Source organism: Anopheles maculipalpis, chromosome 2RL (genome assembly GCF_943734695.1).
Source record: "Anopheles maculipalpis chromosome 2RL, idAnoMacuDA_375_x, whole genome shotgun sequence".
NCBI lineage: Eukaryota > Metazoa > Arthropoda > Insecta > Diptera > Culicidae > Anopheles > Anopheles maculipalpis.
The window spans coordinates 18,665,630-18,682,988 of record NC_064871.1 but is presented as its reverse complement, the minus strand read 5'-3'; the positions used below and the strand labels follow the sequence as shown (position 1 = coordinate 18,682,988).

Below are 17,359 nucleotides of genomic sequence, written 5' to 3'. Positions count from 1 at the left end.
TTCTTTGGCAACCCCAGTCAACAGCTTGAAAGCAATATTCATTATTGTTATTATGCTCATGCTTTCCAACATTTGGGTTTATTCCGCTCTGCTGAAAGATTTAAAAATGTTTGAGTCCTCTTTCCGCATCCGGTCAGCTGGAATCGCCACTGCCTTCACTTATTAATAACATTATCCGTTTGCTAATGCTCGTGCCAAATTTCATCACCTCGCATTCGCTTTTATAGCCAGCAGGGATTCTAAGGTTCCGCCCTTGATTCCTTCGATGGTGTTTATTTGGTACCAGCTCTTTCGTAGTTTGTTTTCCCTTTTGAAGATCGTTCTTTAAGGGAGGAGAAACTCGGAGGAATTAGAAAAAATGTGAACATTTTCCAAGTGATACTCGCTCAGCAATTTAGCCAAGCAATACCAAAAAAAAAAATAAAAAAATGGTGAGACACGATCAGCTTCCCTGTTTTAGGTCGATGTAGCAAAACGATTGAAGTGGCTTTCGGCTTGCTCCCTCGTTGTCGCTTCTCTGCTTTTCATTCCTTCTCATTATAGACACAAAGCAGAAGGAATGTCTACTCCATCTTGCTGCCCGGTGATTGTCCTTTCACGCTCATCGTGCGGGCGTGATTTGCCGTCCAGAAATAACCCCTCCAGGCCACGGAATGGGCACAACAACTATGATGCGACAATGACACCATCTTAACGGCTGTTTCCGGCTTCGAACTCGGCCAGCCGAACTCATTTTCCCCCGCTAATGTTGCGCTAGTTTGCTCGCATTATTGTGCCGAAAAAAGGGATAATGAAATGAGAAAAGATGGCGCACAAGCAAACCGATTCGGCATCCGAATCGGCTGAAAAGCGTAAGACATTTGTCCGCTTCCGGGTCTCTGGAGATTGACCTTTTTTTTCTCGTCGCGAGAGCCAATGAAAGGAAAGTGACAAAATATTAAGCCTCGCTACGTCGCATTTTCTCGGAAGTAGGGTTTTGAAAGGAGGCTTCCAGGCAAGCGCCCGAAAAAAGAAGGCCCCTTCAAATGGGATTATCATCCCGTTGAATGCTGTCGAATGTACGTTTGGAATGACTCGAGAGAAAACTTCTTGAAACTAAACCCAATCGGCATGGAAGCGGATGTTAGACGCTCGGTACGGAGCTGAAACGATACATCCGGCAATTACGGTCACGTAAGATTTAGCCAGAAATGGGTTGAATGAGGTATAATGACGTTCCTTAACGGTGCTTATGGGTACCACAACACAACAGTTGTGTTGGTTAATAACAGTGATGTTTCGATCATTATTATAACCGATTACGATCGACCAACTTCAGACTAACGAGGGAACAAGAGAGGATAGGATTATCAATATAGATGGTTTTCGGCTAATATTTTAATGTGTGATTCGTCCTTTTTCGACGAATTAGGAATGTTTTTTTATTTAAAAGTTTAGAAATATTTTTAACGAATCTGCTCAAGGTTCTTCCAAAAAAATATTTTCCAACGATGACCTCAATCACCAGACATTCTTATGGAAAACTGAAACCCTGCCGAACAATCCTGATCAGCCAGCAGCAACGAACCAACCCGAAGGTCACTAACCGTTGCATTCATAATAAATGATCCACCGATTGACATTCTTCGACATCCATTTACCCAAAACACGTCCATCAAACATCATTCGCGCGGCTTGCCACAACCATTTATCACTTTGCTCACCATATCCTGCCACAACTCAACCTACCGTAACCCTCTGCCAAGCGTAACGCAGCTCGAGCCGATTTTCGAGCCTTCTAACGTGCTTCTTTAGTGGCTCCTGCACAGTGCCAGTGTGGATTTGGCTATTTTCTTTTGCGAACGTGCGATTATGAGCAGTAATTTAAGATGGCTCGTGATGCCGAAGAGTTCGCGAGTAGCGATCACATTAATCTTGCCCCTTACACTACCATCGCCACAGTGCCGCCCGGTCGTTTGCCCAGCGACAGATGAAAATCGAAACCGGTCAACCACGTGCCACTCATTTTGCATCGCTTCCGGGCCCGGGACGGAAATATCACATTTATTTATCATCTTCATCGAACCGCGCCCGCCTCTAGCGGACGCGGGAGCACCGAATTTACGGCGCAAAATCACACACTCATGCAACTCAAGGATACGCTGTCCATGTGTCGGTGCACAGAAAGTGGTCGATGAAGTCATTGCGAGTCTTAAAACAGAGCTTGAGGCACAGAATGCTTTAACGTTTGTTGAAGATAAGAAACTTCAGTCTGAGCACGGCGAGGACAAAAACATAAAAGTCCATTAACAATTGGACAAGAGCACTGTCAAGTCAGAAATTCGGAAAAAGGCAGAATAATGGCAAAATAACACGAACTGACGGATGATTGTATTGGAAAGTGGAAAAATATTGCAAAACTTGTATGTATGTACTTGCACGATCCACACATATAAAACAACTTTTTGTAGTTTGCTGTGAATATAAGTAATGGGTTTGCTTTTAATGCTCTCATGGTACAGCCTTTGAAGAAACTAATGAAATCTTCCCTAATGACCCCGGCACCCGGGAAGCTCTTTGCTTCGCTCTAATAACGCTGCTTCACTCTCGGTTAGTTAGATTTCGTTCCCATTTATTCCAGGGCCAAAACTCTCCAGAAGCAGCGCTTGAAGTGTTACTCCAAAGCGGTTCCTCGTAACGAATATTAGTACTTTGTCCTTTTTCTTCTACCGTGATTCTAGCCTAGTTTTAAGAAAAGCACTGGAACAATTTAAAAGGATGATGCGGAAACCTTTTCCGCATCAGATGCTCCACCTCCTTATCTGCCATATTTTAATGGTTTACCTTACGAACAAGATAAACCTTGTTGGTGAAGTATCCGACCGACCAGCCACAGGTGAAGATGCTGTAAAGTTGCTACCACTGCACCCGGGTACCTGTGGTAAAGCGTACTCTATCGTATTAAAGGAAACCCACCCGTGGCTTTTCGAGATGAGTGTGTCGTTGAGCAGAATATTAGCAACAGCAAAAACAGGTCGATCACATGCAGGAAAACCGTAAGAAAACGAGCAGTAGTTACAAAACCGTCCCAAGGGCAGGCGATGCACATTCCCCGTCACAGTCAACGTGCTCTAGCTCACTCGTCACTGCTCCAGGACATTCCGCACAGCATTCTTCGAGAAGATTTTCTCCGGCAAATTGCGGCATGTGGGTTGATGTTGGCAGAAGAGACGATCATTCCTTTTTCTTGACTGGCGAATCCTTTTGCATCCGACTGAAATACCATCCGGTCTGGATGTGTGGAATGTGCAGGTGTGCGGAGGACAGGAATGCAGTTTTCCACATCTGTAAACGTGCTGCAAACCACTACCCTTCGTGGGTCGCAGTTGAAAGTGCTTGGGCGATGAGTTCAGGCGACTAAAGAACCAGCTCCAGGTCAGGGATGCTGGATTGTGTGGCAGCTCGCAAGGAGGAAGCGTGCGATTTAGCAAAATAGCTCCAGGTTTAGGGAATGTCTTTCTTGGTGAATCGTAGCGAATAAAGTGTGGTGACATGTTTTTCATCTCTGCTTCTTTTTTTTTTGTTCCTCACAAACGCTAGAAGTGTTATTTTTTCAACTCTTTTACATCCTGAACAGTCTGAAGTGTTGCTAAAGTAGACGTGTCGTACAGCAGCACAATGTTTTTGTGTTTTGTTTTTTTTTCTTTAGCTTTAAAGCGAAGCAGAAGATGAATAGAATGACCGTGTACGATGCAAACTATTTTAAATGAGTTGAACTTTTTGAGCGAGAGTCTATTGAAGATTGAACTCAAATTAATTGAATCGCTGGTGGGAATGGTTAGGGAGTATTATTTTTCCTATGCCCTCAACTTCAATATAAGCAATGCTGTTTAGACCTTAAAGGTCTTATCACTAAACCAGAGAGGGATTACTTTAAGAACCTTGGAAGCAGAACCTTGAAGGACTCGCATGATGCTTTTGTTCTTCGCAAGTTAATTATTAACCAGCCTAAGCCGTCTACATCATTCCGACGGTAAAGATTCGACAGTTTTTTCCTTCGCGGCATGTTGCACGTACTTCAAAATTGTTTGCGAATTAACTCTGATTTGTATTCACACTCGTTTGGTTTCACTCCACCGCACCACAATCGCCTTATGGGAAGCAGAGGCAAGGCTTTTCCTGCACCGTCGCCGTGTCGTAACAAACCTCACACAATTGCCTCACACAATTACAAAGTAAGGCTTCTTGAAAACCACAACACACACTGCCCTCGTTCATTCGTACTCGTTGCCGCCCACTTCATTTCGTCATTCACTAGTTGTTCGCCACTTTCGCCGAAGACATGTCGAAGTGTCTCCTCCCGTGGCGGCAAACGATAAAATGTATTACATTAATTTGCATTTTAAATCCGACGGCAAATCATTACGCTCTGTGGCGCACACACAGTGCGCCAAGTCTGCTACAACCGGCTCGTTATGGTGGCTCGCGGTTTTTGTCTCCCGAGGCCGTGTGTTCGATGGGTTGGCGGACGAATGAAGCGCGCTTCAACCGGTTGAATTTTCACTCGTGTTTGGGGGCACAGATACAAAGGACTGCTACTGCTGCAAAACATATGTGACGCCGGGTGGCGCCGGTTTCCTTTTTCGAGCACAAAAGACGACGACTACGTTACTTGTTAGTGGAAAATTTGCACACCAGATCGAGTCAGGCGTGACGGCCCGTTGAATGGGTGCTGGAAATTACGTCTAATTATATGATGCTACCTGACGTTCGCTGTGACAGGGCACTACACACATCGGGAAGACGTCGTCGTCGGGTGTCTCATACGTCTCGCATGTCCTTGTGCTAGTTTGAACGGTGTACACGCACCGTAGTCCTGGTTATGCCGTCTTCCGTTGTATTCTTTTCTACCGCTGGTGATGCTTAACGTTTTCAAGTTTGGTGGATAATTAAGACGAGATATTGTGGCGCGCTTGGGTAATGTGATGTCACCGTTACCACGCAAGTGCTGTGGCGATGGTTTTTAGGACTGTGATCCTGTACTTCTCGAAAGCTTCTTTTTTCCACCTCTTTCCCAAGCTTCCTCTATCAATGTCGCAACACCGGTGGATTTAAGGACCCTCTTACGTACGGGTTGCGAAACTAGGGCGAAATGAGTGAGCAAATGTGATGATGTTCAACATCGTGGAAATGTTTTGCGGTTTTAATTAGAAGTCATAATTCGCACCACAACGACAAACTACCTTTTCAGTGGCGTGTTTTATATGCGATGAGGATGAACATAAATTTACCACAGCTGGAAAGCTGCTGCGTATCTTGTGTTTATCAATGTAAACCACTTTAAAAAGATACATGCTCTTTTTGCGCTTCATTTCTTTAGAAAATTCTAGTTTGCACCACCGATGTGATACGTTTCAGTTGAGATGCGGATATGCATATCGAGAATTCGCCAGTTCATGGGGACTTTTGAAACAAATGAAAAACTTCATGATGTATGACACTTCACCACTGGCAGTATTTCACTCTGATGATTCTTTAAGATAAATTCTGATGAAGTGTACCATAGTTTTGACTACAAAGAAACAAATGTTCGTTTGCTGTCCTCATAGTCTATGATGAATTAACTGATAATGATAATGGGGTGTATCAAAGGATCTATCAAAAGAGTTAAAGGGGAAACATTAATTTGATGCCTAGATGTATGTCAGATGTATATAAATGTTTGACGGTGACCCACCCAACTACGTGGGATACCAGATCCAGTAAGTCATCTGATGGCCGGCGTGACTTTAGGGTCGTTAAGCCAAGACAAATAAGATGTATGTCAGCCCACAAGGCAATTCACATGTCAGGACTGGAGTTTAAATCCTATCCGGACCGTTCCCTCATAGTGAGAACTAAGTGGCATCAGCAAGTCCAGTAAACCAATCGATGACCGACGTGACCTAGTAAGTCGTTAAGCCAAGAGGAAGACGAAGATGTAAAAGAAGTATTTGTGTTTTTCTGTTGATTTATAGATCATTTTAACATACACTGTTAGATAGTTCTTGTTTGTGCCTCTTTTATTTTATTTTTAATGTTTTGTCTAAAAATTCAAATCCAACAGGGGAACATACAATTTTCAAAATATATTTAAAAGTCCTTATTTGATTCGAATTTATAGTTTTTTTTTCTCTTTCGCTTATGCTGCCATTTAACGTAATTTAAAATTGACGCCAACAGCGCATCCGTTTTTCAACCGATGTCGCACATTATCAACTACGCTATAATAATACGGCCAACGATGCTTAGAAAAGAAACTACACAAATAATACGTTGGGACGGAATAAATACGTCAGTAACAACTGTTGCGACAAACGATTCACCATTCGCAGTCGCACCAGACATCGCTAACGATGAGCGGGAAATAATTTTCTTCAAATTCATCCAACCGTAAACCATTCCCACTCTGCCAGTGTACCGCCCCACCTTGCCCTTCGCAACGGCAACAGCAGCATCTTGCGTCTTGGCAGCCTTCCCCGGGAACACTTTTCGCAAAATGACATGCTAACGCCCGAGACCCGCGACCGACGCACGGAAGAAAAGGATCTAGTATGGAAGGGTGTGCGCCCGGTGCGAATGTTGCTGCGTAAAATTGTCCGCTACTGGTCCTTGCTTGGCGTGTTTTGCTCCCACAACCGAAGACAATAAAGTATTTTTTCTGCTTCCCCACTTCCCTCCAGCTCTGTCTCTCTTACCCTACCCGTCCATCGACAAGAAGACATGCCTCACTGCCGGTGAGGATGAGATATCGCCCTTTTTGCTGTTCATTGTTCCTGACTGTTAAAGGCCTGTCGGGCAAAATGGCTGACGGAGACGTTTGCTGATGCTTCGCGCCTATGGCCAATCGAGCTGGTGCCGTTTCTGCTTTGCACATTTTTTTCCCCTCTTCTGATAGTCCGTGCGAAGCTTCAGGGCCGCGTTATTACGTTTTTTTCTGCCCGACAGACACGCTGCGTTGTCTTAGAAACGTGAACCCTTAAAGCTCTGTGCTTTTGTGCGAGCGAAACGAAGAAAAAAACGGAACAAAAAAAAATAGAAGCAGAGTGATGTCAACAAAGCTGAAGGGTCTTGTCCGTTATCAGATGGCACGATTGGAAGGGACCAAGATATTGATATCTTAATATTATCGCAGTCTTGACAGTTTTGTCTGTTTTGTTGTTCTAAGAATCTTGGGATCCTGAAAGCGAGGGTAAGATTAAATCGCAACCAATGGCAGAGCGTGGCGGAGCATGGGCAGCGGCAGCGCATATTGGCAGGAAATTCGAGCTTTATCAGTTTATCTGTCCGGAAGGGTGGGTTGCTGGGTCTGCCCCATACACGCCGCCATGTTACGGTCAAGGAGGAAAACTTTTTAATTGAATTTCGTTCCGCCATTATGATAGAGGTACGCGGCGCTATCGATAGGCAGCAAATTGATGAACAAGTGAGCTTTAGTGAGACCAAAACTACAGTGTGAGGGTATGAAGACAATTCGTTCGTACGCCTAATGCGAAGCAAAGCAGGGAAAATATTAATTAGTATGCAGTTTAATAGTTTTTGTTTCCTGATGTGGTTGCATCATGGAAATTTTCGAGAGTGACCTACTGGCAAGAACAATATTAAACTAAAAAAAAAAATATTCCGCCATTTTCCGAAATTTTGTCTGAGCTTTTTTGTCGATCAACTGAACTGGAGGAAAAAGTAAAAATAGCAAACACGTTTAGAAATAAAACTGAATAGCAAAAGTACAGTGACACAATGATACTACCCAGTAAGCATAAGTTTGGCATTTGTATTTATATTTATTTAGCAAAAATCACACTTTTTTCTACAATACACCAATAAATAAAATCGGTTTTCGTTTGTTCATACTTTTTGTCTCGAAACCCATCCGGCAGACCCAATCCATAATGCCAAAAGCCGCGGAAAAAAAAATATATAAAACGACTTCTTATCATCGGGATTACAGGGGCACAGCCGGCAAAGGCAATAATTTGTTGGTTTTCATTGGATGATGTGTAGTAGGATCATGTGTGGTACCTACGTTGCTGACGTACGCGCGGTACCTTGTTGTTTCACCACTCCCAACGTGGGATTGATCCTTTGAAACCTTTCCGCGCATTTTGGTAGCTATTATAGACCGAACACCGTCGTTTGCACCGTGCACCACGCGCATACACGCGCAATCCATCATCAAATTAATCCACAATTTACGAGCTGAAGCCCCCCCCCATAGCGCTCGCTCTTTGCACCGAACACCAGTGCTATCGGGCGACTGATTGTGAGACTTCGATTGCACATTTCCGACTACTGTTTCGGATTTTTTGTTGGGCCCCAACTTTTTGCCATTTCTCGGTACTGAGAGATAGGTTGCAATTTCTCTGCCTTCTGCCCAAGTATGATCGTGATGCTGGTGGCGGCTGTTTGGCTAAGTGTTTTTGTTGTTGGAGGTACACTACAAAACAGGGAAGGTGTTATTGTGGATGTGGTATACATCCAAGCTCGAACTCATTTTTCTCCCCGAAACGCACGATTTTTGAGAGCATTATTCGCACGAACAGCACGAACAAAAAAAATCTACACGGTTTGGGCCAATTTCCAACTTTTCAAAAAGTATTGAATCACTCGATTTTGTAAAGCTTTTTGTTACTACAGAGCCATGTTTTGTTTCTTTTATTTCGCATGTACCTTAAAATACACCATAAAACATTGTACGAAACCTGCAAAAAATGCTTTCCATTAGTATCTCTTGGCCGTCGAACTATCTCGGTTGTGCGATACAAAATGAAAAAGTGGTGGTCGGTACTTTGGCGTGGTATTATCACGTGGCTTTAGGTAGTATTTCCGTTCACATTTTGGTCCCGTACGCACCGGGGGAATCATCTTCAGTTGAAATATTGCACTTTGATTGCTGACCTTTTGCCCGTAGTCATAAATAATAGGTTCAGGGCGAGCGAAGTAACATCGGGTTGTTTTCGTAGTTCGTTTTGTTACACAACACGAAGGGCAAGAAATATGATTTCATAATTATTTTTAAGCTTTATTTTAATGGTTTATTTTGTGTCCGGCATTTGTAGTTGGTGATTTTAATTTCCAATGTTTGTTGCGATTTAATAAATAAGTCTGTGGGAACTGGTTCAAACTCATCAATACTTTAAGAAATAACAATCTCAAATGCTCTTTTAGCAATCGTTTCCGTGTCCCATAAAAAATTCATTAGGCTATAACACACGTAAAAACCGCAGCTACCAGTCGTCATCAAACATCACAGCAACATCGAGCTTTACTTTTGCAAACTTCCGTGACCATAACTGGATCGAATGTCGTTTAACGATCGCTTCCGGTTACCAGCGGAGACCTTTCTTCGTTCGACAATTGTCCAGGACAGCGGGCGAAACTAATTGTCCATCTTGCCTTAACGTTACCTTCGTAGCCATCGAGATTGAGACATTTTTTTCATCATCTTTACATAAAACTTGTTACACGACGAACGCAATCAGTTGTAAACTGGTCTGATGATGCCCCTTACAGAAATTAAGTCAATGGTGTGCAAATGGCCGTGGAAGCCACCCGTGGGGCGATGGATCTGGATCAATATTAACTACGATAAGGCATAAACCTGAAGCTTTAATCGTTTGCTTCCGAGTCTAACGATACATTTAGATGATGATTCATCTTCCTGACAAGAAGTAAACGATTGCATCAATACAATTTTTCGTGCTTATAATAGAAATGGATTGATGAGTTCAGCATCCAGAACTATATCTATTATTCTGTAGCATCTCTTTATTGTTTAATTGAATCTCACAAAAAAAAAAAACCAGCGTTCTTCCCAAACTCTCACCAATAAATGTTCGTCCATGAGCATAATTTAGTACGTTTTGCGGAACTGCATTGCAACACGTATTAAAACATCGGCATCGTTACACGCGCTACTCTACTGCTGTGCCGGGCGAGAGTTAAGCTGAGAACCGGTTTGCTGGTTTTCTTTTCAGCCCCACTGGTCTGAAACTGAAAGTTGCTACTGCACCACAACCATAACGTGATCTGACCGATGCAGCTGATTGCAATGTTGCATCAACTGCAACACCGTATGCGCATTGGTTCATTGGCTGGCACAGTGTTAAATAACGATCCGATGCAGCAAAAAAAAAAAAGGGGGAGAGGAAAACTGCATCTGTAGCCCGCGTGTGCTTGCGTCTGGTGCAATGGGTCGTAAATGTTTAACCACTTCTGAAGTTGATTTAATCCGGTAAATGAATTATGCTTGAGCAACCAACCGGTGAAGTGTCTTGGCGAAGGAAATTATTATTGATTGATATATGAGTGAATTTGGTTGCTCTCTTTGTGTATATTATCGAAACTTTTTTGCTGTTTTTATTTACTGTAAAACAGGTACGTTTTGCTTCAATCGATCATCACTCAATCATTTAATCAGCACTATTGCGCTCGATACCTTGACCTATCTCAACGTTCTCGGTACAGAAACTGCTTCAAACACCAACTTTATGCACCCTGGGATATTCATCTAGAGAACAAGTACTTACTGCCAGACCCAAAAGCCTCCCTCCCATGTCTAGTACCAAGGTGTCAGATGTGAATAGAGAATACACACACTTTCCCTGCTACTCGGAAGCGCACTTGATTTGCTAATAGAAACCCAAAGACCTGGCAGTGTGAAACGGCATGCGGTTGGAGCATCGAATCGAAAACACGAACCAATCGCTCGTTCCCTCGGCGAACAAACCTGCCAACAGTGAAATTGTAGCAATCTTCTTCGCTACCATAAATATTGGTCCATGCAGGGACGTGTATCGTTTAAATTACTTGATATATTGGAAAATAAATCAAATAGCTCGAGATTTCCGGAGAATCGCACACATCCCAGCGGTTTGAGTTCCGTGCGGCAGAGTGAAAATCCTTTCGCTGTACACTGCTCACACACCGATCAGGGATCGGTTCCAGCACATCCTTTTCAGCCCAGCACACATTCTCGGCAAGAGATTGTTATCTTCTTCATGTCCTTTTCCTCTCATCGAGGAAGAAGGGCTTTTTCCTTTGCTGCTTTGCCAATTTCCTGACCTCTGCTGTAGAAGGCCGACACTACGGTAGCTACTATTTTCTCATGCTGCATCCAATTTCTGATGCTTCCATTTGTGCAGGCAGGCATCGTTTTCTTGAAATAGTTGCAGCGTGTAAGATGTCCTAGCATCATTCACGTGCGCTTCGTACGTGCTTTTCCGCTTCAAGCTTTTCCATTGAAGCAAGACAGGAATTGTTGAAGAAAAGGAGCACAGCGGCAACGGCTACTCGTATTAAAGTTGCGTAAAGCGAACCACCCTGAAGGGAGACGATTTTCTTGCTGATTAAAATGTGACATTAAGAGATGGGGACGAAATTGATAAAAATTAAACAGTAGTAAATGTTCTAACGATACAAACGTTCTTTCTTTTCTTGCATTTTCAGATCGGTCCCTTGAAAGGCTACTATCTGTTTCATCACAATCACGTCCGCAAACGTTCGCTCGATCGTAGCGATGTGCATCACAATGCTCTCAATACTGAGCCGGAGGTATGTGAACGTTGCAGTGCCATGCACTCATGCAGAAATTGATCGGTTTAATCCTTTTTGTTAATATTTTTCCTACGTTTCCCCGTTGCAGGTCCGATGGGTACAGCAGCAGCACGAGAAGCCCCGATACAAGCGTGATTATAGCACGTTCGATCAGGACTTTGTGCGATTTCCAGGGTTCCGCTCACTCGTGTCCGGTGCGAGGATGGCCTACCGTGACACGAGCACCCACAACATCTTTCCCGATCCACTATTCAAGGAACAGTGGTACCTGGTGAGTGCAGTAGGTGTTCTTCTCCATTACGTTCATCTCATTGTTTTGAGTGTGTGTTTGTGGATGTGTGTGTGCAAGCTGTTTCCCTTTTTTTTACTAATATTGTGTTGTTTGAGCTTTTGATTTTTCGCGCATCTTAATTTAACGCTTTTCAAGGATGCTTTTACCAACCCATGATTGCATTAATCTAGACTGAAAATGAATTTTTATTCCCCTTAAACAAAAAAAAAAAAACAGAAATAATCGACCAAATGCTATGCAATTGCTCCTTGTAATTAAAGTACATCTTACGAGCAAAAATTTCTTTCCTTGCACAGTTCCAGCAATATTCGCCTCTTCAAGTCACAATCAGCTGTGTATCAATTTCTCATTCCTAATGCAATTTTTTTTTTTTTGCTTGGCTCGTTTGCGTTTGCCAAGCAAACGTTCTTATCACTTGTGCACGCCAAGGTTGAGAAGTAATTTGTTTACCCCATTTTTGCGTATCCAGCCGCAGGTTGAGTCAACCCCAGGAGCCATGTTTCATGTGCGTATCAAAGTAAACACGCACCGTGCCGAATTTTCAGTCAACCGTGTGTTGGCTTAGAAAGGAAAACAACCAAGGCGTACACCGCCGGAAGAAAATTGTCTTGCACGGTGAAGGTGACCGTACCACTGACGAAGAGGGTGGGTGAGCCCCAAATCAAAAAAATGATCCAAAAAGATCACCAGTTAGATAATGCGCGTAGAAGTCTGCATGCGTGTTTAGTGAAAATCGCGTCACTTTGTGTGAACTTTCTCGCGCTCGGAAGCTTTTGTGCAAGTATGCGTGCATTATTGTTCCAAAAAAGGAAAATATACAGAACGGGTGGAAAATATAATCATCTAGAAATTCAACAAGAAATATTTAGCACAAATATTGTTCTTCTGTAGACCCCAGTTTCACGAACTCCAACAAGAGCAAAATCACGACTTTTCGGCACTCGTTGATGAGCAGCTTTATGTTTGTATTCGTCGGCAGGTTTTTGGCGTGTTTTTTTGTTTCAAGTCTCGCGTTTTTGTTGCGCAAGAAAGTCGCTTGAAAATTTTACTCCAGCAACTCTAAAGCTTACGGACAGCTCTACCATTGCTCACTAAACAGCGAACGTATTTGATAACGACGCACGTGTATGATGTGTTTGGAGCATTTTCTTGTCTTTTTACGCTACTTTTCACACATCTTTTCACATCCTCAGCACTCACGTCCGGCTGCTGGCAGCTACTACTTCCACGACACCAACGTGTACGACCGTAAAGCTTTTGCCAGTGCGACCTTCGCTAATCCTTTCGAAAATGGTTTGCGATGTTTGACTTTTGCTCGAGAGCATTTTTGATTTATGTATTTCCCTCCCAGCTCAGCTAGCAGCGTTTGTAAACGGTGGGAGTTTTTCTTTCCCGTTCGCTTGAAATGTGATATCCTTCGCTGTCGTTACGTTCCAACATGCTGCCTCAAAGCATCCTTCTTGGTTTCTTCTTCCCTTTGCGACACACATCTGTTTCGGGTGTAAACGCTACCGGAAGAAGGCATTCGAAAGCTTCCGCCGGATGGAATGCATTGCATGGATATGGCTGTGTGTGTGTTTCAGCTTCATGAAGGAGAGGCAGCAAAAAAAAAACGGAATACATTTTCTAGCCGGCTCAACAAATCCGCCAGACTAATGACCCTGCTACTCCTCGACACAGGAAGTCGCGTGAAAATAAATTTCAAACCATCGCGTAAGTGGCACTGGGATGAGTCGAAACCAAGGCTTCTCCATGGAAGCACTTCTTCGCACCACCACCACCACCATCCACAAGCCTATGGGGTAAAAGAGTTTCTAATAGGGTGGACGAAATTGAATACCGATACGCAAAACCAACAACTCGCACCGGCGCAGCTTAACGGTTTGAATTTAATTACTTTTTGAAAACGAGATTTTCGCAGTCAACTTTTTTAACGCACAAGTGCCCCATTTTCCTAGCGCTGTATTCCTTTTCGGTTTTTAGACTTTCCACTGTATCCTGCGCGTTTCCCCATACCCGCCCAAACGTCTACCACTTTCGGTTTCATTGCGTTCGGTTGGCCACGGTCGCTTTCGGAAGGTTTTTCGCACAGTGCTGTAAAGTAATGCCCAACCTCCCTGGTGTGTGGGGTTGTCACAAGTTACACAAAGATAGAAAATAGGCTGCTCGTTATCGATAGATTTTCCCTTTTGTTTGCCTGTTTTTCAAACCGCTCGGTGAAAAGCGTTGTTAAATACATTTCACCGAAGGGATGGAATCCTTTTTCCTGATTTTTGCTGCTCTCGGGTGCCGCGTACGTTTCGGTTTCCCATTTCGGTCGTTGGTCGTATATCATAAATTTCGACTCGCTCTTCATTTCTTTAGGATGTCTTGGTTTCCATCCTTTTTTTTTTTTTTGTTCCTTCTCCAGCCTTCTCACTGAAGTAATCGTTCCGCTTTCGGAAGGTCGTAAATATTAGCACCCGAAGAAAACTGAACCCACAGAAAAGTTGCTTCCTTCTATTCGCGTTTGATGTTGCGAAATTGGCAAAGAGATAACTTGCTTGTTTGAAAGTGTCATCAACAGCCTCTCGCTCGGTTCGTACCCAACCCAACCGAACGAGGCACCGCTGCTCCCCCTGGCATTCGTACTGGATTCGACACAAAAAGTAACATAAATTTTCCAGTTAGTTTACCATTGCCCTTTCAATCCTTGCTGGTAAGAACTCGGTCCTTCTGAACGCAGGGAAGATTGGGTTTCCATTCTACACATATCTCGCTTTATTTTTTCTTGCAAGGCTCATTCACACATCAATAAATTTACAGAACGTTACATTAAGACGTTTTTGCAGCGTCTTATTCTCGGTTTGGCTGTAGAAATGTTTAGATTGGAGCCAAGCATTAGTGTCAATTCCGGTTCGGATTTCGTCTTTTTTTTTGCTGGCTAAAACTGCCGTTCTCCTCCTACTCTCAATTGTCGGGACAGCTTTGATTTATGACAAATTAAATAGCTGATACCATCTCAAGGATTCTTACGCTTTTTTAAAACTCTGTGATATTCTTACCTTAAAAAGTTTGTTTTTTTTAGCCTTGAGGCTTGGGTACTGTGAAATATTGGAAATCTTATTAATTACTTCTTTTTAACATTTTTGGTAACTAAAAAAACTAAATAAGTAACTTTCAGCAATTGAGAAGCTCCAATTGAAACCAAATCAACTCACGTTGTGTGTCACTTTTGTTGGTCAATTTGCACTACATACTAATGCAAATACAGTTGCCCATAAATTGAGCAACAATTGAAATGAACACCTCGATTCCCTCCGTATGTTTATTAATCGTCTCAATCGCCTACGGGGGAGTGCTTTACCAATTTACACACCCACGTATCGCAGCTAATTATGCTCGTCGGAATTTACAACCCGCTGAACCTCTGCAGCAAATGACCGTGCAACCTGCGCGCTTTAATTCACGAAGAGTCATTCCCCGCATACATCCCAGCGGTGACAATTAACCTCGCACAAAGCAATACATTAGGACGATGGGTATTTACCGCTTGATGAAGCTATAACTTGGCGTACCGGGTGGCTGGTGGCTTGTGGCATAAATCGAACCACACACTCATGATTTATTTAAATCCTACCCCAACCTCCGGTGGTAAGCATTAAGCAGGGCATCTTTCACCCAAACTGTCCCCTGCCAGTGTTTGATTAGGCGTTTTGGGTTGCGTGCAAGGGGGTGCTGGAGTGAAACGGGAAGCAGATCATCTTCGTGAAAGCAAAGCTTGATCAAATCTAATAGTGATACCGCCAATAAAGCCGTTAAATCCTACGATTTATCAAACGGCGAGCACCGAGCCGAGAACCAAGGGCAGACAGTGTAATGCTTTGGAGGCTTTTGTTTGACATCGCGTGCCACATGTCGCTGTCCTACCCAATAGGCATGTCCTTTCATGTAAATCATATTCCATGGTGGGATTAAAAACAAAACTGGGTGCGCCTGGGTGGAAATCCCACCCATCAATCTGGAAGTCAGTGTTGCAAGTTCGATTTACATCGAAATTATCTGCATTTTCTGCCCGCTCGCTCGCCAGTAACTGGTGGTGGTGGGGATGGTGGGCGGTTCGAAAGCAGTACGTAACTTCTGTTTGCTACTTGTACTCTGTGGTAATAAAGTGGCAGAATTTCCCACGAACTTCTCCTCGCAAGTATCCATTGGTCACAATCACAGCGTGATGTGTTTTGCGTGAACGAATTTCACATTACCATCAATAAAATCCGCCCGGTGGGAAGCGAATGAGCGTTCATGAATCGAACGTGAAACAAACTGCACTATAATTGCGAAATAATGTGCGTTTCCGTGGCAGGCCTAAAGCTGGGAACGAGAGGGTGCAGTGGGTGAATTGAATTCGGTACATAATTAATGTGAAGTTTATGCATATTACCGCTGTTCGAGAGAAGGGAAGCCAGAAACGACATTTGAAACATCAAACGCGGTACCGATACGCACACTTCCTGAGGCAGAAATGGGGCTGTGCTGTGTGTGCTCCGGTAAGTTCATCTGTGTGTCCCCATTTCAAGGATCCTTAAATTGGCCCGTGTTCTGAAGTTGAACGATCATTCTCTTAAACCAACACAACCACAAACTGCATGTGTCCCGGGGCTCAGGCCGGGGGGGTGGAGGGGCCAGTGATACGACCATTCAAATAACAGCTCAATTTCCCTTCCTTGTTCGGTACACCACACTGGTCACGGGGTCTTGCTGGTCCGCCGTGCGTGTGGTTAGCGTTTGGGGTTCTGTGTTCCGTGTCGTGGCTCAATAAATTTATTAAACATGCATTTCGCTGACATTCTCAATTAATTCATTTTTCATTTGTCCCGCGACCCATAAACGGTAATTAGCTTCCGCGGTTTTCCCTCGAACTCTTTTACAAGCAGGGAAAGAGAGAGAAAAAAAGAAACAGAGAGCCACGTAGTTCGGGCCCTTTTACTAAGCGACTCTTTTTCCTGCCAGCAATTTGATCGTTAACTGGCGTTTTTGGTGTTGTTGTTTCTTCGTGCTATGATTACGTTAAGGGGTATTTTTTGTATTGTTTTCTACCAGAAATTTAACGAAATTGCCCCACGGAAATGGCCATAGGAATATTGGAAGGAGAAATTAATTTGAGTTTTATTTTGAGCAATAACAGCAAGGCGAAACAATCTAAATGCAAACCCACCACCAGCGTGCAAAACTGCAGTGGGAAATAAGGAAAAATTGTTGGTGGAAGCGAAGATGTTGTGCCAAATTCTCTTACGCTATTTTTTCATAGTTTTTTTTTTTTGCTCTGCGTTGCGCCTTAAAACTTTTCATCCACGAATGAATATGATTTATAGCTTTAAAATGTGATCCCGAAAACTCATTAAGCAACTTCGCCCATAATTCTATTCGTTGGTAGACTTTTTTTCCTGTGTAGCGGATGTTTGTATAACTACGCTAGTGTCTTTTAGTGTGTGTTGCAACATAAATTCATCACGA

The 17,359-nt window shown here is 43.3% G+C and overlaps 1 protein-coding gene across 1 annotated transcript in view; it reads left to right on the top strand.

The window, feature by feature from the left end:
- Window positions 1–17,359, top strand: part of LOC126556692 (furin-like protease 2) — a 95,645-nt gene that overhangs the window by 28,201 nt on the left and 50,085 nt on the right. Inside the window, exons 2-3 of the mRNA XM_050212127.1 lie at window positions 11,467–11,571; window positions 11,663–11,854. Of these exons, the coding sequence (XP_050068084.1) occupies window positions 11,467–11,571; window positions 11,663–11,854 (297 nt within the window). The remainder of the gene's footprint in view (window positions 1–11,466; window positions 11,572–11,662; window positions 11,855–17,359) is intronic.